Source organism: Crocuta crocuta, unplaced genomic scaffold (assembly GCF_008692635.1).
Source record: "Crocuta crocuta isolate KB4526 unplaced genomic scaffold, BGI_CrCroc_1.0 scaffold1013, whole genome shotgun sequence".
NCBI lineage: Eukaryota > Metazoa > Chordata > Mammalia > Carnivora > Hyaenidae > Crocuta > Crocuta crocuta.
The window spans coordinates 277,771-303,783 of NW_027531297.1; the positions used below are offsets into that span (position 1 = coordinate 277,771).

The window sequence follows — 26,013 nt, forward strand, 5'->3', positions numbered from 1 at the left end:
GGAAAAATATTCCATACCTGTTCATTGGAAGAACAGATAAACTGTCGATACTACCCAAAGCAATCTACGTATTCAGTGCAATTCCTTTCGAAAAATCCCCAGCATTCCTCACAGAGCTAGACAAACAATCCTAAAATTTGCATGGAACCAGAAAAGACCCCAAATTAGCCAAAGCAATCCTGAAAAAGAAAACCAAAGATGGAGACATCCCAATTCTGGACTTCAAGATGTAATACATCTCTGTATTCAAAGCTGTAATCATCAAGACAGTACGGTACTAGCACAAAAACAGATACTCGGGTCAATGGAACAGAATAGAGAACCCAGAAGTGGACCCACAAACGTATGGTCAACTAATCTTTGACAAAGCAGGAAAGAATATCCAATGGAATAAAGACAGTCTCTTCAGCAAGTGGTGCTGGGAAAACTGGACAGCAAGATGCAGAAAAATGAACCCGGACCACTTTCTTACAGCATACACAAAAATAAACTCAACATGGATGAAAGACCTAAATGTAAGACAGGAAGCCATCAAAATCCTTGAGAAGAAAACAGGCAACAACCTCTTTGACCTCAGCTGCAGCAACTTCTTATTCAACATGTCTCCAGAGGCAAGGGAAACAAAAGCAAAAATGAACTGTTGGGACCTCATCAAAATGAAAAGCTTCTGCCCAGTGAAGGAAACAATCAGCAAAACTAAAAGGCAACCGACAGAATGAGAGAAGATATTTGCAAATGACATATCAGATAAAGGATTAGTATTCAAAATCTATAAAGAACTTATAAAACTCAACACCCGAAAACCAAATAATCCAGTGACAAAATAGAAAAAAGACATGAATAGACACTTTTCCAAAGACGACATCCAGATGGCTAACAGAAAAATGAAAATGTGCTCAACATCACTCATCATCAGGGAAATACAAATCAAAACTACAAGGAGATACCACCTCCCACCTGTCAGAGTGGCTAAAATTAACACCTCAGGCAACGACAGATGTTGGCAAGGACGCAGAGAAAAAGGAACCCTTTTGTGCTACTAGTGGGAATGCAAACTGGTGCAGCCACTTTGGTAATCAGTATGGAGGTTCCTCAAAAAATTAAAACTAGAACTAACCTATGACCCAACAATTGCACTACTAGGTATTTATCCGAAGGACACAGCTGTGCTATTTTGAAGGGACACATGCAACCCAAAGTTTATAGCAGCGCTATCGACAACAGCCAAAGTATGGTAAGAGCCCAAATGTCCATCTCTCTCACACACACACACACACACACACACACACACACACACACACACACAAAAGTATTACTTGGTAATCAAAAAGAATGAAGTCTTGCAACTACACAGACAGAACTAGAGGGTATTATGCTAAGTAAAGTTAGAGAAAGACAAATATCAGGTGACTTCACTCATGTGGAATTTAAATTACAAAACTGATGAACATAAGGGAAGGGAAGCAAAAATAATATGAAAAGAGGGAGAGGGGGCAAAACATAAAACACTCTAAAATACAAAGAACAAACTGAGGGTTGTTGGAGGAGTTTTGGGTGGTGGGATGGGCTAAATGGGCAAGGGGCATTAAGGACACTTGTTGGGATCAGCACTGGGTATTATACATAAGGGATGACGAATCACTGGATTCTGCTCCGGAAATCATTACTGCACCATACGCTAACTAACTTGGATATAAATTTTAAAAATAATTAATAAAAATAAAATACCAAGATTACCACACTGAGCTTTTAACAAATTTACCAACATGCTACTTAACAAGATACATCAAAAAAACAGAGGCTTTTTGGCATGCGACGAAGCCAGGAAGGGTCTGCAAGAACATTTTTAGGCATCAGGAATCTACTCCAACAGGTGTATCTACTGTAAGGTGCAAATGCAAACACCAACATGGTGGTGTCCTGCCCTGCCCATGCCTGCCGCGTCCTCAGCCTGGGCCAGGACAGCCAGGAAACCCAGGCGCCTTGGCTGCCTGCACCTCCGGCTCCCACAGAGGCGCACTCAGGAGACACCCCGCACGTGGTTCCTCCTGAGACGGCAGTGTCTGTGGGGCACCCAACAGTGACAAGGCACCCCCCGCCCCAGCATGTTAGCACATTAGATGTAAGCAAACAGAAATCATCAGGCATTTGAGGAAAACCCTAAAAAAATGCAGACCAAATGAACAGAGCAGGACAAAATTTCAAAATTCCCATAACATCTTCAAAGAAACAAGGGAAGAACAGAGGCACAAAAAGGAACTCTCAGGGTGCAAGAAAGATCTCGAGATGTGACTGCATAGATTAAAACTCCCCAGAGGAGCTGGAGGGGGAGGTTGAGAACACTTGTCAGCAAGGGGAACTGAAAATGAAGGAATGGTGTGTGGCCGGAAAGGAAGACCAGAGAATTAGTCAGTAAGGCCTACCATGTAAACTGGGGCTGCAGAGGGCAACACTGGGCACGCAGACGGGAAGATGGCACTCAGAAAACCCAGAACAAGGGACAGGAACATATGATGCACCAAATGCCCCAAAGGAGTCAAAAGACTGTTGCATCACAGTGAAATTTCAGACCAGTGGGGACTAAAGGAAATTTCCTGAAACTTCTGGAGATAAAGGTTCAGACTGAAAATGTGGTCTCCAGGAGACAGGGACCTAATGCAGGGTCAGAGAGGGGATGTCCCGGAGGAAGAAGGCGTGGGAGCACGCAACGGGCTTCCAGGTGACACGGAGACAAGGTGCAGTCTGTTGAGAGGGTGAGGACGAATCAGCGGGAGGCTGAGAGACAACAGAAACACAATCACCGTTCTCAGACGTGACGTGGCCAGCTCTGGAGGTACTGTCGTGACCACCCAACACAAGGTCTCCCCACTGATCTCAGCAACACAGGGACACAGTCAAACAAGGAGGACTGGAGGGGGGGAGGGGGCGGGGTGCGCATGCCCGGGCCAAGCCTTCCCACACTCCAAAGTCAGTAATTAATACTAAAAACTGACTGCAAAACAGACGAAAATCACAAATCAAGAAACAGCTATATAAGCAGCACATTACTTTCAAAGCCAGTGGTAACCACCAGAGAAACAGCTGCAAGACGACAGCAGGGCCAGGGGGTGCCGGGACTCGAGGGATGGAAGCCCCTGGTTTTCTGTTCGAGCCCCTCGGTGCTATCTGACTTTCTAACTCTCAGAACTATGAATCCTGTGTAATTGCACTCGACAAAAGCAAGACAGAACGTGTGGAAGGCTCTGCGGAGAGCCGCGCGTCCGACCTGGATCAGCATGTGGCAGATGTCCACGTGGCCAGCCTCGGCGGCGGCGTGCAGCGGGGACCGCTTGTTCTGGTGCTCCATCTTGAAGTTGGGGTCGATTCCATCCACTGCGAAAACACAGGTGTCACTGGTTATTTCGGGTGCAGCCCCTGGTTCCCACCACTTTGGGCAAAGACACATGTAGACTCCCATGAGCAGCAGCATCGCACAACACCGCCCCGTGTCCAGCTAAGGGCAAAAGCCAGGCTCCAAGTTCGCTGGGAAGACTCAAAAGAGACTATGCTAGTTTCACACAAAATTCAACAGCTGGGTCTATGGTCAGGAGTCACCTAACGCTATATAAATCCCTTTCCTTGTCTAACCCGGTGGCTCCCTTGTGCGTTTTCAAGTGCGCGCAGCCTCTGAGGCCCAGGCACCCACTGAACACAAGGGCGGAGGCCCACTGGGCAGCCTGCCACGGACCCTCGGCTGACAGACCAGCCTAAGAGCAGCCAGGCAACCACAGCAGCCTATCGAGCCTAGAAGGAAAACAATTAAAACCCCCACTTTGGTCAACATTAAATAACTTATATTTGAAGAACAAATTGCTAAGTTTTTTGTTTTTTTCACTGTCAAGTAAGGAGATTTTTCAATCACTCTTTCGAATCCAGAGGAACCAAGTCTTGGGCTGTGAGTTCAGAATCAAACTACGGTCCCTTCCCTGGCCAGAGACAGCACTGCGAAGGGGCCTGGAGCACCAGCAGGTGCATCAACTGTAAGACACGTGTGCAGACGTCACTGCCAGCGGTCCTGCTCTGCCCACAGCAGCTTCTGCCAGCACAGGCCCGGCGCCTGCCTTCCTGCCGCCAGGACACAGCCAGCCCCCGCTCGCTCATCTTGCTTTTTCTGAATCTACATCTCCTCTTAATTATATGCCTGATTCCTTTATAAAAATGAGAAATTCATAGGAAGTATTTCTACAACTATGAATAATAGGAAACGAACATCACGTATAAGAACTGAAAAAGAGAAATGAGAGACAGATAAAGAGAAAGTAAGACCTGCCTCCTGAGAAGAGGCACCATCACACTGTCGCCTGCTCCTGGGGCCACCAGGACGGGCACCAGCCCCAGCGCTGGCGCAGGCCACTTACCCAGCATGAGCAGCACTTTCTGCAGCTCCCCTTGCCTGGCGGAGAAATACAGCTGCTTCGGATGGAAGCGAAGCTTCTTGGGTCTGCGGGGAAAGCATTGGACAGCTGTGATCCTCAGGCAGCCAGTCCCTGGCTCCTGGCCCACCTGCTGCCACACACACATGCACAGGAAACTGCAGGATGGAAGATCTGGATGATGTCCACCTGCTGATGCCTCGGGGTAAAGGGCACCAAACTCACCAGGCTCGGGCATCTCCCAATAAAAACAACAAAAATGAGCAACTATCTTCTTCATCCACAAAGAGATGGTTGCTGAGGCTTCTGAATACTGTGACATCAGAGCAAACCGTCTCTGTGTAGCATGGGGTCAAGGGAGGCCCAGAGGTGGTGGTGGCAGTGTGGTCACTCCTGGCCCAGCCTGCCCCCTTCAGCAGCACAAAGTCTGGGCCTGGCGAGTGGGGCAGGGAGACGCAACAGTCACTAGAACACCAGGGCCACAGATGAGGCTAGACACTAACATGGCAGAAGCTGAGGGGGGACATGGCGATGTGTCCCAACACTTGAGCTTTCCTCTCCGCAAGAATAATGAGATGCAGGCCCCTTCCGGCACAGGTGCACTTCCCCGGGAGGAGACGCCTGCCTGGCTCCCAGGTCACAGACTCATGGCGCTCCTGCAGGGCTGTGCTATCTGGAAACTGGCCGGCAAGCCTGAATGGCCACTTGATCCAACCCTCATGTCAAAGATGAGGAAATCAGCCAAGTAGCATTTGCTCCAATGTCCCGAGGTCAATGCCAGGGGTTAACAACATCCGGGGAAATGTTTGTAAAAGCCTCACCAAGACTATCCTCACGTGACTTTCAGGACGTCACCTTTTGGTCTTAGTACACTGAACAGCTTGCAATAATTTCCTGAAATAGTGTAAGAATATGTAAATGTCCTGATGAAAACCATCAGTCACAAAGCTGATGGATATTACCAGGGTCTCCATGGGGATATGCCCCATGACCCCGTGGGGATACCCCGATCCTGTGGGAGGGCCACCTGACCCTGTGGGGGTGCCCTGTGACCCTCAAGTGGCGCCACACAGGGTGCAGACACCTAGGAAGTGTGGCCAGGGCAGTACTGTAAGCAGTGGGGGATTTAAAGACGTGTGTGCAAATCGCCCAGTGGCTGACACAGGGGGAAGAGCATCTGCTGGAAGGAGTATCCAGATGTGCAGATATGAGTGGGTCAGGCCCTGAGCCATCTGAAAACGCAGACTGGTTCTTTATTTTCTTTTCTTTTCTTTTTTTTTTTTAATTAATATTTTTTCTATTTATTTCTAGGAGAGAGAGAAAGAGACAGCGTGAGCAGGGGAGGGTCAGAGAGAGAGAGGGAGTCACAGACTGAAACAGGCTCCAGGCTCTGAGCTGGCAGTTAGCACAGAGCCCGATGCGGGGCTTGAACCCACGAACCGTGAGATCATGACCTAAGCGAAAGTCGGACGCTTAACCGACTAAGCCACCCAGGCGCCCCTGGTTCTTACTTTTCTGAGTCTAGAGCGATCAGAGCACTTTCCAAGGTCTCCTTCCCTGGTCCCTGGGAAAGGCCGGGAGCCGGCTTCACCAGCCCCGCGGGCCCTGTGGGGTCGAAGCCCTCGGCTGCCTGGGGGGCCGTGCTCTGCAGCTTGCCGTCCTCCAAAAGCGATGGTCCAGCAGTGCTTCGAGGGTAGGAAACAGACAAGATGCTGAGTGTTAGACACGTGAAAAACTCCGCTTCTTGTGGAAACCAACGAAAGCACAAACATGATTCACTCAGACCCTTCCAGCTACGCTGCTCTCTGAGGATGAAAATACCTTCAGAGTCACTTTCGGTTTAGGTCCTGGATCAGAGTCCAGTTTGAGGGCAAACTCCCAGAAAAAAGTAACATTCAAAGCAAGGGAAACTTTTCCAGGGCTTCTAGGACCACATTCAAGTTTCCTTTTGTGAATGAGCTTGCCGGTTGGATCTATCAAACCCCACCGCTCTCCCCAGTGGACAGAAATCCCCCTGGGACTCTGATTCAAGATATGTTAAATTTATACATTAGCAAAAAAGAAGGAATTGTCCTCCTTCCAATATTCAGTTTGATAGGTCTACAATTCAAGGCTCTTTTAAATGACCCTCAACAAACTTTTATTTTTCTCTGTATCAGTGTAATATTTATTATATTAGATACTCCCAAAATGAACACTTCCCTTAAAAACATTTTTTTTTGGTTACCTAGGGCCTTCAAAAAACAATGTAGTAATAAATAAACTGTAGCAGCCGGAGCTAATGTTTCATATTACACCCATATGCAACACACATATGGATGTGTATGGTCACACAGAGGGACACAGACACAGACGCGTGCACACACATGCACGGACATGTACACACACACACACACACACACACGCGCGCGCGCACACACACACACAGCGGTGAGCACTTAGAGAGACACGGGTCTCCAAAAGAGCTGCCCAAGGCTCCGCTGGGCATGTACCTGCCCGTGGTAGTGTCGGCCCTGCCCTCCACCAACGAGCTCTTGTCCTGCCCAGGGGCCGGCGTCACGGTGGAGGTCGTGTCCGCTTTCGCGATGGTCACCTCTTTGGCCTTGGAGATCTCCTCCCCACAGTGGGGACAGTAGCTGGCGTTATTGACTCGAGAGGCACAGTCTTTGTGGAAACGATGAGAGATGCTGCTCTCAGGCTGACATTCCATAAAATTACCCTAAAAATGGGAAGAGGAGAAATTATTTTTTAAAATTAGGGCTAAACACGTAAAGAAGTAATCACAGTGCTCCTGAGCCTGCACGTGGGATGGGGTCCAGAGGCCAGTCGGGGTCCTCAGTTCCTGGCTATGTAAGCAGGAGACGAGGGATCCTACATCCCTGCTGAAGGGGGAAGGCCACCTGACTGCCCCCCACCCCTCAAGGGGCCAAAGCCTCACCCTCTAGCAGTTCTAACCAGAGGAGAGAGGCCCCAGAAGACAAGGCCCCAAGAAGGACCCCCAGGGGATAATCCAGGAATAGAATCGCGGAACAGAGCGTCAGGAGGAACAGTGCTCTCCAGAGATCACCCAGCACGACTGTGCGGGCACTTGAGGAAAACCCCTGATGGCCTCGGAAAAAAGGACTCTGGCTGGCCACTAAGGAGGTAAACCTCTGGCAGGATGAGAAGCAGGAAGAGTAGGGTGGTCTTGCTGGGAGCTAAGGGTCAACGGACACAGAGAAGCAGTTTCCCTCCGTTTTTTAGCAGAAGCAACAAAGGACACTAAAGACAAGGAAGGGCACACAGCTGTGAAATCCAAAGAGCAGCCACTATGGAGAAGCTCCCGGCCCAAGCGGGTGTCCCAGCCATAGGCCAAGTGAACCACAGGGCTCCCCGCCTTCTTCCAGGCGCCCTAGGCATCAGTGGGCGCAGGTGTACAGGGAGTGAACAAGACCCTAACCACCAGGAGATAAAGGCAAAGCAGAAGGCGAGGCAGGCCTTGCCCGGGAGAAAGGCTGCCCTGCGTTCAGACACAGCGAGCAGGAGAGCCGAGGGTGCCCGGCTCGCCTGTCCCCGTTGTCCCCGGGAGGCCAAAGCCTCAAATGCAGCAACAAGGGAGCATATGCGGGGAAGGGCCCTCCAGGCAGGCCCCCAGACTCAGGAGCTGCAGGAGGTGTCTGCCACAGCTGCCAGCCGGTGGAGGGAGGCAGCGAGCGCTGGCACTCGCACGGCTGGCCGGGCACTCACCGCTGTGCAGAAGTAGCCGCAGCCGGGACAGCACTGGTGCTTCACCATCCGGCCCCGGTGGTCTTCACACAGCACCAAGAGTGGCGCTCTGCTGGATGGGCGCATCAGCTCGTGCTTGACCACGCTGTTGGTGCACCTGCCCAGCTGCAATCAGACAGGACCAGGGTCAGCGACAGGGCCTTCGGGGAGGGGCCTGGCGGATGGGAGTCAAGGCAGACTCCGAGGGCTCCCGCGCAGGGCTGGGAATGCAGAGGGCAAGCAGGGCTCCCTCCTCTGCACACCCACCAGAACAGACCAGTGAGCTTGACGAGTGGCCAACACGCAGTGGCAGAGGAGTGGGTGGCTAAGTTGTCAAAACGAGGAAAAAGTCCTGGGCAAGTTGGGGTCTGGGCCAGGTACTGAGGAAAAATGGACAAACACCAGGCCGGATGGGAAGGATGCTGTGGGTCAGGGATGGGACCTCACCGTGAATCAACGGAACCCAGAGGCGGTCACGGCGTCCAGAGCAAAACACCAAGAAAGGGCTACCGCACAGACAACGGGCCGAATGTGGCCCAGGTGCACCCCCACAGCAGCCCACCTCAGCCTCCCTGCCTGGCAACTGCTCAGCTGACCGTGCCCCCCACCTTCCCTGACTGACACGTGCCCGAGGGGGGAAGATGGAGACAAAGCACAGACACCAAAGCAAACAAGTGGAAATCAGCAGCAGTGTGAGGAGCACACGCCGGGGCAGAAGAACAGTATGTAAGAAACTCACCGGTGCCCCTAGAGAAACAGACCTTGTGGCCATCCTCACACTGAACAGGAGGCTATGAAGGAAGACACACGCTCGGGAAACAAGAGTGAGCTCTCAGAAAATTAGAAAGAAGGTAGAAGAAATGGAAATTTCCACAGAACTGCTGGAAGACAGATGGGGAAGTTTCCAAAATAAAGCGGAAAGTCAAAAATATGGAAAATAGAAGAAAACTAGAAGCTCCATCTAGGAGACCTAAAATGAAGGGAACACGGAGAAAAGGAAAGGATCAACAAGCAAGGGCAACAGGTTTCCAGCACGAAGGGCACGCGCGTCCCTGCTACGGGGAGCCGCTGGCGGCCCGGGACAGCGGCGCACTCCCAGCAGGGCAGCAGCATGCACAGAGGAGACGGCCACCCGCCGGCGAGGACTGCGCGGCCCCGCACAGTGACAACCAGAACGAAGAGGAGTGATCTCAATAGAAAAAGGAAACAGTGTCCAACCTAGACTACTGTCCTGAGATGAAGCATTTCCAGAACACGGAGTCTCAGATACTTACCTCCCAAGCCGCCTTTCGTACAAAGATACTGAAGGTTACATACCACCAAGATGAGAAAGCTACAATACAGACTGACCTGATATGCTGAAAACACCTACAAAAATGTGCAATTCTATCCCTTTAGGACTGAATTTAGAATGGGTACAAACACAATGAAAAATGAGAAAATTATTAACTCTGAGAAAGATAAAATGTTGAGGAGGGGAACGTGTTCCAAGCACACCTCTGGCTCAGTTTTGAACATTTCCATCATCTGTTTTGAAAATGATAAATACTGTTCTAACCAAAATCGAGGACATAGCGCAGACTGCAGGTGAGGTGGTGAGAAAGAAATTAAAAGGTGAGCACCCCCTCCCCAGTCAGAAGCCAGCAGGCAGGGTCTCCCAAGGAGGCGATCAAGGAATGACAGCAGAAAGCAAGTCATATAAAACTATGGAGAAAACACAAGGAAAAATTAAAACAGGTCACAGTGGCTGCACGTGGGGAGGGAGACCAGGAAAGCCAGAGCAAAGAGGTGGCACAAACAAACATCAGGAATTCTGTGAAGCGGACACCTGACAACATCACGGACATTTACAGTTGTCGTGAGATGAGATGCTGCTAAACGCCCACCGCACACAGGACAGACCCGCACAGAGACTCATCTGGCCCACAGCGGCAGTGGTGCTGAGGCCGAGGGGCTCTGCTCGGGAGTCGGAGCACAAGGCCAGGAGTCAGAGCAGGCAGCACGGGCAGACTGGTAATGTTAGGAAAGTCAAATGAAGATGCCAGAAATAACACAAGGTGGAAACAGATGAATGCATCTGACTGGCTCACCAATATGTATAGTCAACAAGGAAGAAAAAGGCACTGAATTGAAAAAGGTCAATGTAATTAACCCAAACTGAAAACAGAAACAGAAAAAAGAGCAGAGCACCCACCAGCTGAGCCGACATCAGATACCCCAGCACGCGTGATGAGACCCCGGGAGGCGAGTCCGGCCGGGAAGCACAGGGCTGCCTGGTGAGGAGGCTCTGGGACAAGCAGGTGCCAGATCAGAGTCCAAGAGGCTCAGGGGGAGAGAAGGAGGATAAACACGAAAGAGAAGAAAACAGAAGAGTAAAACCATCCTACCCAGGCCCGAAAGAGAAAACCTCAGAGCAGCCAAAGAAAACGCTACAAGCAGAGGAGCAGAAGCCCAAAGAGCAGCCCGCTTCCCGCCAGAATCAGGGCGCACGGCCCGGGGGCAGCGTGTGCAGGCCTGGAGGGCTCGACGCGCGTGACGATACCGCCCCCAAATGAAGGCAGAACACAGACGTTCTTAGGCACACAGAAGAGACAGAACTCACTGTCACCACGGGCCTGCGCTAGGGGGTGGCCGCAAGGGCAGGGTCCCGGGCACCGTCTACACGGAGGGAGAGCACTGTCTGTGCAGGGGCTAAATGAAGGCCAACCACAGGCTGCCTGCATGTGTAATCAGTCTGCAAGATAACTACTTAAAGAAAAATAACAGCACCATAATGTGGGTTTTTAGCATATATGGAAGTAAAACATAAACAAGAGGGGGAGGGAGGATTTGGAGCCTGGTCACTGTGAGATTCTCACACCACATCAACTGGCATAGCGTCGGCAGAGATTAGAGACGCACACTGGAGACCCCGGGGCATTCACTGCAAACATCACAAAGCCAATGGTGGGATAAACTGGAATCATAACAAATTTCAATCCAAAAGGCAGAAAATAGAGAAAAATGAGTAGCGGATGGCATAAATCTTAACACCATTAAGATGTCAGGGGCGCCTGGGGGGCTCAGTCAGTTAAGTGTCTGACTCCGGCTCAGGTCACAATCTCGCAGTTCTTGCATTCAAGCCCCGTGCTGGGCTCTGAGCTGACAGCACAGAGCCTGCTTGTGATTCTCTAAATAAAGAAAGAAAGAAACAAAGACACAAATAAATACATAAGAGCAAAGACCATCAGATCGTATACAAGAGTAAAACCCAACGACACACTGCCTAAAGAAATCTCCTTTAACTTTAAAGACAAAGACAGGTGAAAAGTGAAAGGACAGGAGAGCATGTGCCCTGCAACATGGGTCAAAGGAAGGCCAGGGTGGTTATGTCAGTACCAGGCAAGCGAGGTCTCGCAGATGTGCTTCCACCGGGCTGCAGAGGGCACCGCCGAAGGAGGCGTGCGCACGCAGAACAGGGCTTCAACACACAACAGGCCACACCAGTGGGTCCAGAAGGGGAAACCCACAACTGTGGCTGAAGAGTCCGACACTTGCCCCTCGGGAGCAGAACCGACAGACGAAGACCGGGTTCCTGACAGCGGCAGTGGCCCACAGGATGCATGCATCTGCCACCACTCAGAAACACACACAAAAAGGGGACTGACTTTCACCATGTGAAGTGTGCCTCAATAAAGCTGCCCGACAAGTAAAACAAAAAGACAAAGGAGCCTGTTTTGGGAGGACTGCTAACAGCTAACTACAAGACAGGCAGGCCGCCCAGACAAAAACAATTTTGGGGAAAACAGCAGTGGCCTAAGAATTTCCTGGAATCCCACATAAAACTGAGCAACAGACCGCAAAGCCACAAGCCACAGACATATTTACAACAAAAGCAAGCTACCACAGCTGCAAGACGCAAGCGTCTGGAAGCAGCCACAACCCCATTTAGCGATAAGACATGTGTGACGCTGGTGTTGGGGCAGGAAGAGAAGGAAGACCAAGGCAGAGTCTCAGGGACCCAAGGACGGGGACACCAAAATACCAACAGGCCCTCACTGGGAAGCAGGGAGGACTGGGGAGGGCGGCCTGAGACCTGGGGCCAGTACGCCGCAGCCTCCAGGAACTCACAAAGCCGGCCACCAGGGCTCCTGCCTGCCCAGGGCACAGGGGCACCAGGGAACAGGTCACAAACAATAGGGTGAGAGAGATAAGGCCAGTGCTTCTCATAATCTTTGGTTTCAGGATTCTTTGTGCACTATGAAAAACTATTAAGGGTCCCTGGGTGGCTCAGTCGGTTAAGCGTCCGACTTTAGCTCAGGTCATGATCTCACAGTTCGCAGGTTCAAGCCCCACGTCAGGCTCTGTGCTGACAGTTCAGAGCCTGGAGCTGCTTCATATTCTGTGTCTCCCTCTCTCTTTGCCCCTCCCCTGATCGCATTCTCTCTCTCTCAAAAATAAATAAACATTTATAAAAATATTAAAAAACAAACAAGGGTCCCAAAGACCTTTTGTCCAGGTGCGGTGTATCTCCTGACATTTTACCACTGGAGATATTTAAGAATAATTTTAAATTTTAACTTATTTAAGAATAGCAATAAACCTATCACATTAACATAAAGACCATTTTAGTGAGAAGAGCAGCGTGTTCTATATTGTCTTGTAAAACTCTTTGAATACCTGGCTTAATAAGAGAGCCAGACTCTCCATCCACTTCTGCACTTAGAGCGGCCACACCAAACTCTCCAAGGGAAGTTCCGTAAACGCTTTGCTGCTACATGAACTCTCAGACCACTGTCCGCAAGGTTTCAGTATTGTCCCATTAAACTCCACCATCTTGTACTTTGAATGACCCTGTAACACTAAGGAAATTACGAATTCCAGGAGTGAAACAGATTCTCAATGTATAAAATGCCAGCATATACTTTGTGAAAAAGATCAGTGAAAAGACACACAACTTTTTAGTGTCATTATGAAAATAGTCTTAACCTTCCAACTCCACGAGAGTTCAGCACGAAGAGTTCCCACACACCCATGCCAAAGATGGGGCAATCTGAGCTTCAAGAATAATTACAACACAGAGGATTAAAACCCATCAAAGGTGTTTAAATACATAAATTCATTAACATTATAAAAGAAAGAACTGGTCAACCTCAGATGACCGAGACTAAATTCATGATGTGAAGGATGGAGAGAAACAGAGACGGGCTCTCACAGACCCTGTGTATACGATCTCTTGTATACGATCCTCTAGATGTCCGCTGCGGGACAGAACAAATGGGAAGACAGGCCCCTCTACACAACAATACGTGAAAGACCACAGCCGTGCTGAAACCTAGGAGGAATTAATAAATACCGACATCAAGAGTAAGCAGCTGCCACCATCAGAAAGAGACAACCAGGTACGCTGCCCATCTTGTCCTGGTCTGGTCTGTCCCTGCAGCAAGTTGCAGGTGAGCAGGGAGGACAGAGGGCCAGTGGACTGCACTGTGAGCATGAGGCACAGAGTCTAGTTGAGGCAGCCATGTGGCCCAGGTTGTTCCACGGATGGGGGAGGGGACGGGACGGACGGGAGGGGAGGGGAAGGAAAGGGAAAAGGAAAGGGAAAAGGAAAGAGGAAAGGAAAGGAAAGGAAAGGAAAGGAAAGGAAAGGAAAGGAAAGGAAAGGAAAGGAAAGGGAGAAGAAAAGAAAAGAAGGGAGATTATAGAAAATTAAAAGACAAAAGGCCAACAACGTCTCCAAGTTCATAACGGCAGAATGAGCCTACTCCGCACACGCAGGGAAGGCGAGCACTGTGGATTGGCAGACTGGGGGTCACTCAGGCCCAGGGTCGATCCCGAACCTTGGTGGCAAGCTACCAGCATGTTTGCCCTGAACACACTCATCGGGCCAAACATCTGTCTTGTATTATTTTATGGATCTCTGCTTTACTTTACAACACACTGAATTCAGAAAAGACCATGCATGAGTCCCTAAGATGCTAAAGGAAAGGAGAGGGAAGGAGAAATACAGTCAAACCCCCGGGCCCATCAGGATACCAGCACCCAACAACAAAGACCATGTAGGTATTTGTTCTGTCCATCGAGTATAGACTGTGTTTCTGGGGTGCCAAACAGCCTTATAGATTAGATGAGGGACCCTCTTCTGTGCCCAAGAGCCCAGCCAGAAGCTGCAGAGGTACAGCAGGCCTACGAGACCGCCAATTCCACCGTGCTTCCGGGGTCCTGCCTTAGTCCCATGACTGCTGCAAAAGTGAGCTTGCTTACTTCGTGGTCCACACTTTCCGTAGCCATGCACTGATTGTTGGCCAGAGTGGTGATCTCTCGGCTCTTCGGGGTTTCCATCCGGCAGCTGCAGAGGGGCACTTCCTGAAGGCCATCCGTCTCCACCACGTCAGGACCATTGGCTAGCCCTAAAGTCACACAGACGCAGGAGTGTCACTAACAGCACAGTGCATGCCCAGACTGGCGTCTGCTATATTCAGTGGTACAAAGTCCCCACTTCAAGACGCGGTCTAGAAAGTGACCAATTATACAGTCTTGCACACCTCATGTGCAAGGAAATAAAACAATGCCAATTACTTTGCCAGCACATGCAGCACCCCACAGCAGGAAGGCCCACCTACGGGTGGAGCGCCTGCTGCTGGTGGGAAAAGGCGGGAACCTCTCCCGCCAGCACAGCACCTGGCAGGCCCCTAAGAATTCCTTGCTAATCCATGTTCTCGGGAGCCAGGACCTAAGTTCAGAGAAAGACTATACCTTCATCAGCTACTGCTAAATCTTTGGTTTTCACACAAAAAAAGCATACAGTACATGTTGAGACCTTGTTTTCCTCCCCTGGTTTTAGAATTGCAGCCACAGAAACAAACATTAAATTCCCTTTGGAAGGGTTTCTTTTCCATGTAGGACATTCCGTGGACTGAGGAGAGAAGAGCTGAAGGAAGCTAGGCCCACAGGGAGGGTGTTAGTGAGGACGGCACTCCTCACCTCCTCCTCGTCCCCAACTCAGGGTGAAGACGCTAGACGAGCAGTGCTGGGGAGGAGAGGGGCCTGTAGCCCACACCTGAGCACGGCCGGAGTCAGGCCGGCCTCGAGGGGTGGGGTGCGGGAAGACCCCTCAATCCGACCCGGCTACAGGGTCCGGCTGCTTCCACAGAAAGACACATTCTGAGCTCTCTTCTCGTGAGACAGGCAAAGAATACTGGCCTCGTACCACCGTAGCTCAGCGCGGGCCCGCGTGGGGCTGGAGGACATGCCCTCACTGCCCACCGCTCCGCTCGTGTGTAATCCAAGGCCGGTCCTTGCCAGGAGAGCGAGGACGCAGGTCCTCCACCACTGGCGGCAGTTACACTGACGAGTCTCTGGGTCACCTACACCCCAAGACAGTGACACCTGTCCTTCGGGAGGAGAGGACACAGGGAAACGGTGAGCGAGAACTAACACTGGATTCACTACAAGTTTAAAACTGGGAGAGCCCTGGCGAAGACTGCTTGGCAACTAGATTTTACAATGAGGAAGACAGAGGTGGTGCGGGGGCCCAGCCAGCATGGCCGAGAAGGGTGAGGGCAGGGGTGAGGACCAGGTCTTCGGAGTTGGTTTCCCACACTCAGGGACAAGGCAGCAGTGGTTCAGACGCCTCCTGAATGTGGGATGTGCTCCTGTCTCCAGCAGTGGGAGCTGCCAGGGGCATCCATCAGGTGGATGGCTCGAGAGAACCCCACCCGAGTACCCACTCCCACTGAGCTCTGGCTCCCCCCAAAATCTCCACGGCACCCACTTCTGGCTTCCCCTCCCATGGCCTGCCGGGACCACGACGTCACTCAACCTCAACTCGTCCGACCTTGGCAGCAAAGATGCCAAGAAGGACGTGCAGGCAGGGAATTCTGATGGTAAACCTTCTCCAGGCTCAAGCCTGGGGCCGTCAGGATTCACGACCCTGAACCGCCGCCTGCCCTCCCTCTGCACCTGTCACAGAAGTAGGCCCCCCAACCCCAGGCACTAAAATAAATGTACACACGCAAATGTAACTTGTGTCTCCCATATGCCGATTCTCTCAATCGGAAGTATGACTTTTGACCACGCACTGACTAATTAGTGAGCAGTTACCAATCCTGTCAAGATTAGGAAGTCAACTTAGAAAATGTCACAGAAACTCAGGAACCCTCTGCTTTCTCCTCCTACTTCTCCAGCTTGGCCCCCACCAGTATGGCCCTTACTTTCATCAGAAACAGAACAGAAGCATTAAACACACAACCTCCCACTGCTCAGCTAACAAACCAGGACGAGCCCAGGTCGCCACACGAGTGAGCGACAGGAATTTCCACTGTGCTTCTCACATGCCTCCCCACTGGGGCACAGCAGCGGGGCAGTCCGATTAAAGGAAATACTATTTCCAGCTTACATCCAAATCTAAATTCCTGAGACAAACTTAAAATCACGTTTAGAAAAATGATTCATGTGGAAAGAAAGCACAAGGTGACTCTGCCAACAACTTTACGATGTTATAGAGATACTTTCTGCTCCATTTGGTGCAAGAAGAAGAAAAATGGTTTCTCTGAAGGACAAGTCTACAACTTGTGTCTTCAGCTAAAGGTATGATTTCCCACACTAAAAGGGTGATCAAAATTCCTCTAAAAGCTAGTTATGTGTCCTCAGAAGACTGGCAGGTTAAACCCGATAACAGCACATGACCCACAGCTTCATGGTCCATGTGGGATGTAAATAATTGGGGATTTTACATTGTAAAGAGATTTTCCAAAATAGCAATTAGTTACTTTTCACTGAGGAAAGATTCTGAAACGGTTCAAGAAGAGGAAACAGCGGTGGAGGCAAAGCCCTGCACACCTGGGGCCAGCGGGCGAGAGAGCTCACCCTCACAGCCCAAACCAGCACTGGGTGTGCCCTTTGTTTCAGGACAGAACAGACCTGAGCGCCAATCACAACTGGAGCCAGATGATGACAAAGCCACGCTATTCAGAGTTTTAGCACCTGTGTATTTCCTGAGTCAGCAGGGAAGGAGGACACTTTTCCATCAGGAACTCTACGTGACAACGTGTCTGGCTGACAGAGGGAAATGCAAGCCAGGACCACCTAAGAGCCTGCTCTCGTGAAGTGTTTCACGCCAGTGCTGTAGGTGACGGGTAAACACGCCCCTGAGGGTCCACTCAGCCACCTTTTAGGGATGCAATTAATCGAATGTTCCATTACTACCCACCGGGGGGCATCACGTTAATACAAGGCCAACACCCCAGCAAACAGCACCTTCTGCTTGTGAGGGCAGTGTCCCCTTGACACGGAGATCCAGGGAGTCCAGAGAGACTTCCATGTATCCCGTGCTGTCTCCTGGTGCTGTCTGCTCCGTGCTTCCTGAAGATGACGTATACGCTTCAGAACCTGCGTTCAAAAGGGACCAGTGAAACGCTGCCCGGGGGCCAGGCCTCTCCAGCAGAGACCAGGGAGAATGCTAACTAACCCATTCAAAACAACAAACCCAAACCCCACCACCGTCCAGGCCACTGCGGCCTCACTCTCATTTTCTTTCCTGTGCATCCTTCTGCTAACTCCCCCTTGTCCACAGACGGTTCATGGGAGGAGGGGGAGCTGTATCAAGAAAAACAAGGAACTAACATGTAAAAACATCTTTCTCCGGAACTACATCAGTTAGGTAAAAGCTGATCAAATAATCAAGGAAACAGATAAAAACATAGTAAATAAAGTTCTATAAATACTACTTTAATAATAAAACAAGGCTGCCTGGGTGGCTCAGTCGGTTGAGCTTCCAACTCTTGATTTTGGCTCAGGTCATGACCCCAGGGTTGTGGGATCGAGCCCCGTGCCAGGCTCTGAGCTGAGCATGGAGCCTGCTTGGGATTCTCTCTGTCTCCCTCTCTCTGTCTCCCTCTGCCCCTCCACTGCTTGCTCTCTAAGATAAAAATTAAAAAAAAAAAAAAAAAAAAAAAAAAAAAAAAAAAAAAGCTTTAAAAATAAAACACAAAAATCTGATTTGCAGGTGTGAAAGACCAGCTGATGAAAGGTGGCTGCAAAGCCACCCCATGCCATGTGCAACGTTCCGGGAAAACCTGCCCAAGCCCACGGACATCTGAATTCTGGATTCACAGGGAAAGGATGCGGGACTACAGGGACACGTCCACCTGTCAGGCCTGGTGGTCTATGAAGGGTATCACATACCACAGGGCGACACAATCTGAATGCAACTGAGGAGCCTGTGAAACGGGGGCTAACTAGACTCAGGCTTCCTGTGCTCTGGAACCAGCTTGTCCACACACCCCCAGAGAGCCCACATGGGTCCTTGGCATTGTAAGCAGACTTCCCCGAGGAGGCCCGTGGACAGCACACACCTACACAGGGTAATATCAAATGCCAGCAAAGGGAAGGTGCCCATATTTCACACCAAGCTTCCGAACATTGGTAGCCGATGATGTGTCTGTGATCACAAGCAAGTGAGCCGTAACTCAGCAGTGTGGCATCCAAGGCCTTTGAATGCGTGCCACACTCTGCACCTTGGCTCATGGATAGACAGGAAGATGCCAACCACGGTGAGAATCATCACCACAAATCTGAAGCACGTGAGCAGTCTGGGCAATCCTAAACACTTTGTAGAAAAGAGTACGACTCAAACTCCTGTGTCTGTAAACAGTGAAGCGTGCACCTTACACGTCATATCCAAGTCTTGGATCTAGCAACGCTTTTCTCAGCCTGCATAAAAGCCACATGGGCTGGTCACTGGCAGCGAAGAGAAAAGGAAACATGAGTGAAGGAGATGGAGCTCATGGGAGGCTCGCGGGTGCAACACACAGCAATCCTCTGTGCTTTCGGAGATGGCTCTGCCTCCCCGACACCCACTTAGCAAACCAACTCATGTACTGGGGGCTAGAGACGAACAGCACAAGCTCCTTGGCTCTCGGTGGTGTTGTAAAGATAAGCAAGCAAATGAAACCGGCTCTATGACGACTGTTGACAAAGGTTCAAAGGGCGACACAGAGAAAGATGTCAATTTAAGCAATGATGCAGGGACAACGGGGCACCCACACACAAAAGGAGCATGGCCCTGCTGCACATCACCCACAGCAATAACTCAAAACTTCAAGAAGAAAATAAAGAACAAAATCTTTGTGATCTGCCTTAGTGAAAGATTTCAGAGATCCCAAAAAGCATGAATTTTAAAAGAAAATAATTCATAAATTAGACTTCAGCAGAAATTTTTAAACTTTTACTGGGTGTATGTATTTGCAAAACATGTACCTAACAAAAGATCTGTATCTGAATACTGAGAGGACTCTTGCAAGTCAACGAGGTAAACAATCTGATTTTTAAATGAGCAGAGGAGAGAAACCCTGACAAAGGAAGATACACAGGGCCACGGTGTGCCACCTCACTGCTCACTTGCTAAATACAAAGTGAAGGCGCAGGGAGGCCTGCGGCGCCCCAGCAGCACGGGGCCCAAAGAGGCCCAACAGCCACGAGAAGCGAGGCAAGGACGCGGAGAGGCGGCACTCGCGTGCTGCTGTGGGAACGTAAAAGAGGGCAGTGCTCAGGTTTCTCACTGAAAACCGTCTGGCACTTACCTAAAAAATCAGACACACAGCACATAACTCAGACATTCCACTCCTAAATATTTACCCAAGATAAACGAAGGCATCTGTTCAATGAAGACCATATACAAATATCTGTAGCACTTCTATTTGGAAGAAGCAAAAACTGGAAAGAGCCCAAATGTCCATCAACAGGCGAAGGATAAACCCCAGGACAGCCATGCCACGGCCACCTGTCCTCTGGTACTACAATGCGGAGGACTCAAAAGGTTACGTGACAAAAAGCCACTGGGGAAAGGTGCCTACCCCGTGGTACACTCCAGCGGGGCCCTAGGCCATGCTAACCAATCTGCACACACAGCATGGAGGAGAGGAGCCTAGGGATGGGAAGGGCTGGCTGGGAAGAGAGACAGGCCACCAAGTGGCAGCAGGGCATTCACTACAGGGTCTGTACTGGAGGTCTCAGGGTGATACACGTGCGTAAAAGGTCACCACCTTGAACGTGAATTACATACACTAGATCACAAGCAACAAACCTTCAGCAACAAAGCTGTAAGAAGTGACCCCTGGCCCAGTAGGCCTGTGCACCTTCTGGATTTCAGGGTCATTTCTTTCCCTGCATCCTCTTTAACAAAATTACTTCCAGAACAGGGGTATCTGACCAAAAGGCCAAAAGCCACTGTGTGGACCCGGGCTGACGCTGCCCGCACCTGACACTGAGGGTAGACACAGTAACCACATGATGTTCACAAGCCACAGATTGCTGGGCTCACGGGGAAGGAGATGAATAATCCCCATTAGCTCAACATTCAACAACGAAGTCAGCATTGAGGGAGTTTTGCCAGAAGGAAGCCACCTGAGGATCACCTGAGGGTCTCTAACAAAGTTCAGACGTTTCCACCCCTTAAAACAGTGGAGCCCTTTTTCTAATGAAATCCTATACAGAACCCCCACCCCCACCCCAGGCCAGCCTCCCGTGGCCCCACCGCCACCCACGGAGTCCAAGAACGCAACAGCGCGTTTACCTAGGATACCGCTTTGCTTCTTTTTATTTCTCCGCCTCCGTTTCCTAGTGGGTTTGATCCAGGGGCTGTCAGGCTTCCCTTTCCTCTTGAGAAACTTCTTCTTGATACTGGATTCAGAACTCTGAGAACCAATGGGGCAGGAATAGAAAAAAGCAAAGCATGGGAACTTCTGAAAGTAAAAAGGTACTAAAAGTTGTGTTTTCTTGCAAACTAGAATACCTACTATATCTTGATTCTTCAACTGGAAGATTAGTTTCACTTCCAGACATTTTTCTGATCTCATTCTTAAAAATACTCATGTTTTCCCCTACATCGCTCTAAGTTGGTATTTTATAGGCAAGAAGAAGGGAAGGGAAGGGAAGGGAAGGGAAGGGAAGGGAAGGGAAGGGAAGGGAAGGGAAGGGAAGGGAAGGGAAGGGAAGGGAAGGGAAGGGAAGGGAAGGGAAGGGAAGGGAAGGGAAGGGAAGGGAAGGGAAGGGAAGGGAAGGGAAGGGAAGGGAAGGGAAGGGAAGGGAAGGGAAGGGAAGGGAAGGGAAGAATTAGGGAAGAGAAGGGTTAGGAAAGGAAGAGGAAGGCCAAGAACATTTAAATGGAATTTATAAATCTTGCTTGAATCTGGCACAAAAAAGAATGAGGAGGTTCTACTCAGGAACTAAATAAATAAGCTCCCAGTGAGCAAATTCACTTTTAACTTAAGCATCCATTCATTCTGCTCGTGAGACTAGAAACACTCAAGGCCTCTATTTGCTTCAGAATCTATGTCCATGTTAATTATCTACATGGAACACAAAGAAAGAAATTATAATTAACTTATAACATTTTTAGATTTTTATGACTATTTCTAAAGTCTGGATGCAGAATGGGCATCTAACGACCCCGAACCACACACAAACCCACAGCAGAACTGCCACCTCTCACCAGTCTAGAGTGAGGACCTCGCATCCCTGCTCACTATGGACACACAGAGGAGCTGAGAGGCTGTTCCAAAGACAGAGGAGCATGCGGGCCCTTCTGACCACCTGGTGCCCGATGCCCAGCTCTGACTGTGGTGGGCCAGCGCGCACAGGACCCCTCTGCCCCACCACAAGCAGCCCGATGCAGCCTGCGCTCCATCCCCTCTGCCTCACCCCTGTCCCCCTTACTGCCAAACTTCAGACCCAACTTCTGCAAGCACTACCCCCAAGCTTGCTGTCGCTTCCAACCCGCCATTCCAGAGAAACGAAGGCTCATCACCAAACCCAATGATGCCTCCCAGGTCCTCTTCCTGAGACACGCTGACGTCGGTGGCCCACTGTCTCCCTCTTGAGAGGACTTCTCAGCTCCTGTGACCCTCCGCAGTCTCACATCAACTCTTTCCCTGCCTAAAGCATACCTGCTGGGTGCTTCCCAGCCCCCATCCTGGGGCTCCTGCTCTCCCCTACTTCCAAGCCCTTCCTCCCCTATTCCCACAGACCCAGCGCCCCTGCCCTCTGGCCCCTCACCTCCACGGGACACCCAGCCCATAAACGGTCCTGCCAGCTCCACCTCAGACACCTTGGATCCTTCCTTCCCTCTTGCATTGGTCACAGGGCAGAATCATGACCGCTGTCCTCGCTGCCAGCTCCTCCCCATCCCACCACCCCTCGCACCAGAGCCCTGACCTCCCGCCCAGACGGCCGCCTGGCCCTGACAGTCCCATGAGCACCCACGCCAAGCCCATCGCCTTTGGCTCTCTGCTCAGCGGTCTTTCTCATGCTCCTCGCCAAGGTCTGGGACCAGATCTGCCGTCAGGAGCCCCGATTCCAAGCACACACTATCTAAGACGGCCAGACTACAGAGCTAGCTTCCTGCTTTACTCTGCCCCTACACCCGAGACGAGAGCACGGGGCTGGGGTTACCAGATCTGACTCGTCTCCATCCTCGTCCTCCTCCCCGGTGCCGGCTGACTCCTGCTCCTCTTCAGACTCACCATCCGTCTGGTCAGCAAAACAGCAAGCCAGAAAGAAAACACAACCAATGAGACCCTTCAGTGGAGGGGGCTCCATAAAAACATGTTACCAGACACCCAGGCGGTCAGCGCCAGAGATCCATGTGCACAGGCGGGCAGGGGGCTGGGGGGAGACACAAACACACACGGCGTGTCCGTGATGTGACCAGTGCCCACTTCCCACTCGAGAGCCTCATCCCAGGGCGGGCTGTCCCTTCGCACGATTTCTGTACTGATCAGAAGGCGGCTCCCCCAGCATGTAAGCGACCATGAGCTGTACGTCCAAGATTAGCACACTTGATGCATTTTATGTGGAGCAGAATTCAATTAAAAAGTAACAGAACAGGGGCGCCTGGGTGGCTCAGCCAGTTAAGCGTCCAACTTCAGCTCAGGTCATGATCTCACGGTTCATGGGTTTGAGCCCCGCATCATGCTCTGTGCTGACAGCTCGGAGCCTGGAGTCTGCTTCGGATTCTGTGTCTCCCTCTCCCTCCCCCGCTTGTGCTCTGTGTCTCTCTCTCTCAAAAATAAAAATGTTTAAAAAAATTTTTTTAAGTAACAAAACACAGTAAAAAGATTTCCAGAGGTCACAAAATAATACAGAATGCAAAACCCACCCTCGACCCCACCCAAGGTCCAAGGCAGCCCCCCAGGATCATCACACTATTGCTTCTCACACTCCTTCCAGCAAAGGTTTCGCACAAATGGGCTCAGGTCAAGGTTTCCATGTTCGCCTGAACACGGAAGCATGCTTCTGCCTGCTGGCTGGCACAGCACCAAACACAACTTTGTGAATGAAACTTTCTTCTAATTACAGTATGTTTTGGAATTCTTTCTGTATCAAAACAACACTGGTACCTCAATGTTTTTCTGCTGTATTTATCTTTTCTATCCACACGGGTAATACATGAACAGGTAATACATGAATACATGTCTGTCTTCCCTCAAACAACAGGTCTTACCTGAGACAAGTAATAACAGGTCTTCCCTCAGACAAACAAGGGGTCTTCCCTCAACAAGTAACAGGTTTTCCTCAGACAAGTAAAAGGTCTTCCCTCAGAATAACAGGTCTTCCCCCTGACAAGGAGAGGGTATCCTCTCAAACAAATCATGGGTCTTCCCTCAGACAAGGAAAGGGTATTCCCTTAGACAAACAACAGGGACTCCCTCAGACAAACCATGGGTTTCCCACAAACAAGTAACAGGTCTTCCCTCAGACAAGGAAACAGTCTTCCTTCAGATTCAGATAAGAACAGGTCTTCCCTCAAATACTGGTTCTTCCCTGAGACAAACACTGGTTCTTCCCTCAAACAATGGGTCTTCCCTTAGACAAGTAAAGGATCCTTCTTTAGACAAGTAAAAGATCTTTCCTGTACAAACAAGAGGTCTTCCCTCAGACATGTAAAGGGTCGTCTCTCAAACAACGGGTCTTCCCTCAGAGGGTAACAGGTTATCCCTCAGATAAGTAAAGGGTCTTCCCAGAGGCAAGTAGTGAGTCTTCTCTCACATAAACAATGGGTTTCCCTCAGACAAGTAACAGGCCTTTCCTCAAATACTGGTTCTTCCCTCAAACAAGGGGTCTTCCCTCAGACAAGTAACAAGTCTTCCTTCAGACAAACAATGAATCACTCATCAAGCCATGGGTCTTCCCTCAGACAAACAATGAGTCTCTCCTCAGACAAACAATGGGTCTTCCTTCAGACAGGTAACAGGTCTTCCCTCAGACAAATAACAGATCTTCCCTCACAAACAATGGGTCTTCACTCAGGCAAGTAAAGGGTCTTCACTCAAACAATGTTTTTTTCTCAGGAAATTAATACGTCTTTCTGTGAACCTATGTCTCTTTTTCAACCTCTTTCAGCAAAGCTTCAGTTTTTCTCTTCTAGGTAACAGACACTTCCTATTAAATTTATTGCTAAGTACCCTGGTGATATTGAAAACTTACAGCTAAATTTTAGGTAGGATCCTATGGTTTTGTTTTTCAAAGAGTCCTTCTCTTTTAAAGATCCATATGGAAATATCTCTTTCAAGACAATCCATGTGTGTGTGGACATGCAAGATTGGCCAAGTGTTGGCAACTGTTCACAATTATCTGTATGTTTGCAGAGCTTGACATTTTCTATTTAGAAAAGTTAAAAAATACTCGTAGAGTAATGATGCATAGGGGCACATGTACTGCAATGTTCAGTGCAGCACTCTCAACAATAGCCAAAACATGGAAAGAGCCTAAGTGTCCATCAGTGGACGAATGGATCAAGAAGATGTGGTTTATCTATACAATGGAATACTACATGGCAACGAGAAAGATGGGTTCTGGCCATGTGTAGCAACATGGATGGAACTTGAGGGTGTTATGCTGAGCGAAATNCTTTAAAAAAAAATTTAAAAACTCCTAGAAATGACTGGTATTTTTTAAATGTTTATTTTTGAGGGGTTGGGGAGAAAACACAAGTGGGGGAGGGTCAGAGAGAGAAGGAGATGCAGAATTCGAAGCAGGCTATGGGCTCTGAGCTCAGAGACCGACACAGGACTTGATCTTAGGAACTGTGAGATCATGACCTGAGCCAAAGTCGGACGCTTAATCAACTGAGCCACCCCGCCACCCTGGACTTACTGATATTATTGATATTGCTGGCATTCCATTTCCTAACTGGCTATTGCAACTACACAAGAAAACGAATCATTTTGTCTTGACTACATGTAAGTTCCACTCACTAGTTATAATGGTTCCTCAGACGATTTTCTTGAATTCTTTATACAGATGATTATATTCTTGGCAAACTCTTCTCCCTTGTCCTTTTAAATATTAATGTTTCCTTCTAGTTCTCACCTTACAGCATCACAGAAAGAATGACTAGCCACTGCAGTGCTCAAGTTAGGGGAGAAAGCAGCAATCCCTCTCTCTTTAATTAGAAATATTTTTAAATGTTCACCACTAAGTAACCTTCTTCAGTAGGATTCTGATATCTTTAGTCAGGTTTATTTAATATAAGTATCTTTATGTGCCATTGGGTAGTTTTTATTTTTAAAAGACTGACCAACGAACCTGCCAACTGAAACAGGCGGAATAACAACATAGTCGATTCCAGTTCTTCTGAAACTCCTGTAAAGTGACTATAAAGGAAGGGATAAGGGTTACTATCTAGGAATCGCCTGGTAACTGCACATGTGATGGTTGCAAGAAGTAAAGCACAAGCTGAAAACCTGAGGAAACTGGAAAAAGAAATGTACCAGCCGGCACGACTGAAGTCTGACGTGGAGCAGAGACATGGCTGAGCCAGCAAGAGATCACACAGGGTGGGTAAAGGCTCAGCAGGTGGGTGGCAAGCAGGAGA

The 26,013-nt window shown here is 49.7% G+C and overlaps 1 protein-coding gene across 1 annotated transcript in view; it reads right to left on the minus strand.

Moving 5' to 3' along the window:
- The window catches only part of EHMT1 (euchromatic histone lysine methyltransferase 1), a 112,549-nt gene that overhangs the window by 35,031 nt on the left and 51,505 nt on the right, over window positions 1–26,013 (minus strand). Inside the window, exons 7-15 of the mRNA XM_077771532.1 lie at window positions 22,590–22,667; window positions 20,713–20,833; window positions 17,397–17,528; window positions 14,403–14,548; window positions 8,139–8,282; window positions 6,905–7,131; window positions 5,924–6,097; window positions 4,398–4,480; window positions 3,266–3,372 (exon numbers count right to left, since the gene is read on the minus strand). Coding sequence (XP_077627658.1) covers window positions 3,266–3,372; window positions 4,398–4,480; window positions 5,924–6,097; window positions 6,905–7,131; window positions 8,139–8,282; window positions 14,403–14,548; window positions 17,397–17,528; window positions 20,713–20,833; window positions 22,590–22,667 — 1,212 coding nt within the window. The remainder of the gene's footprint in view (window positions 1–3,265; window positions 3,373–4,397; window positions 4,481–5,923; window positions 6,098–6,904; window positions 7,132–8,138; window positions 8,283–14,402; window positions 14,549–17,396; window positions 17,529–20,712; window positions 20,834–22,589; window positions 22,668–26,013) is intronic.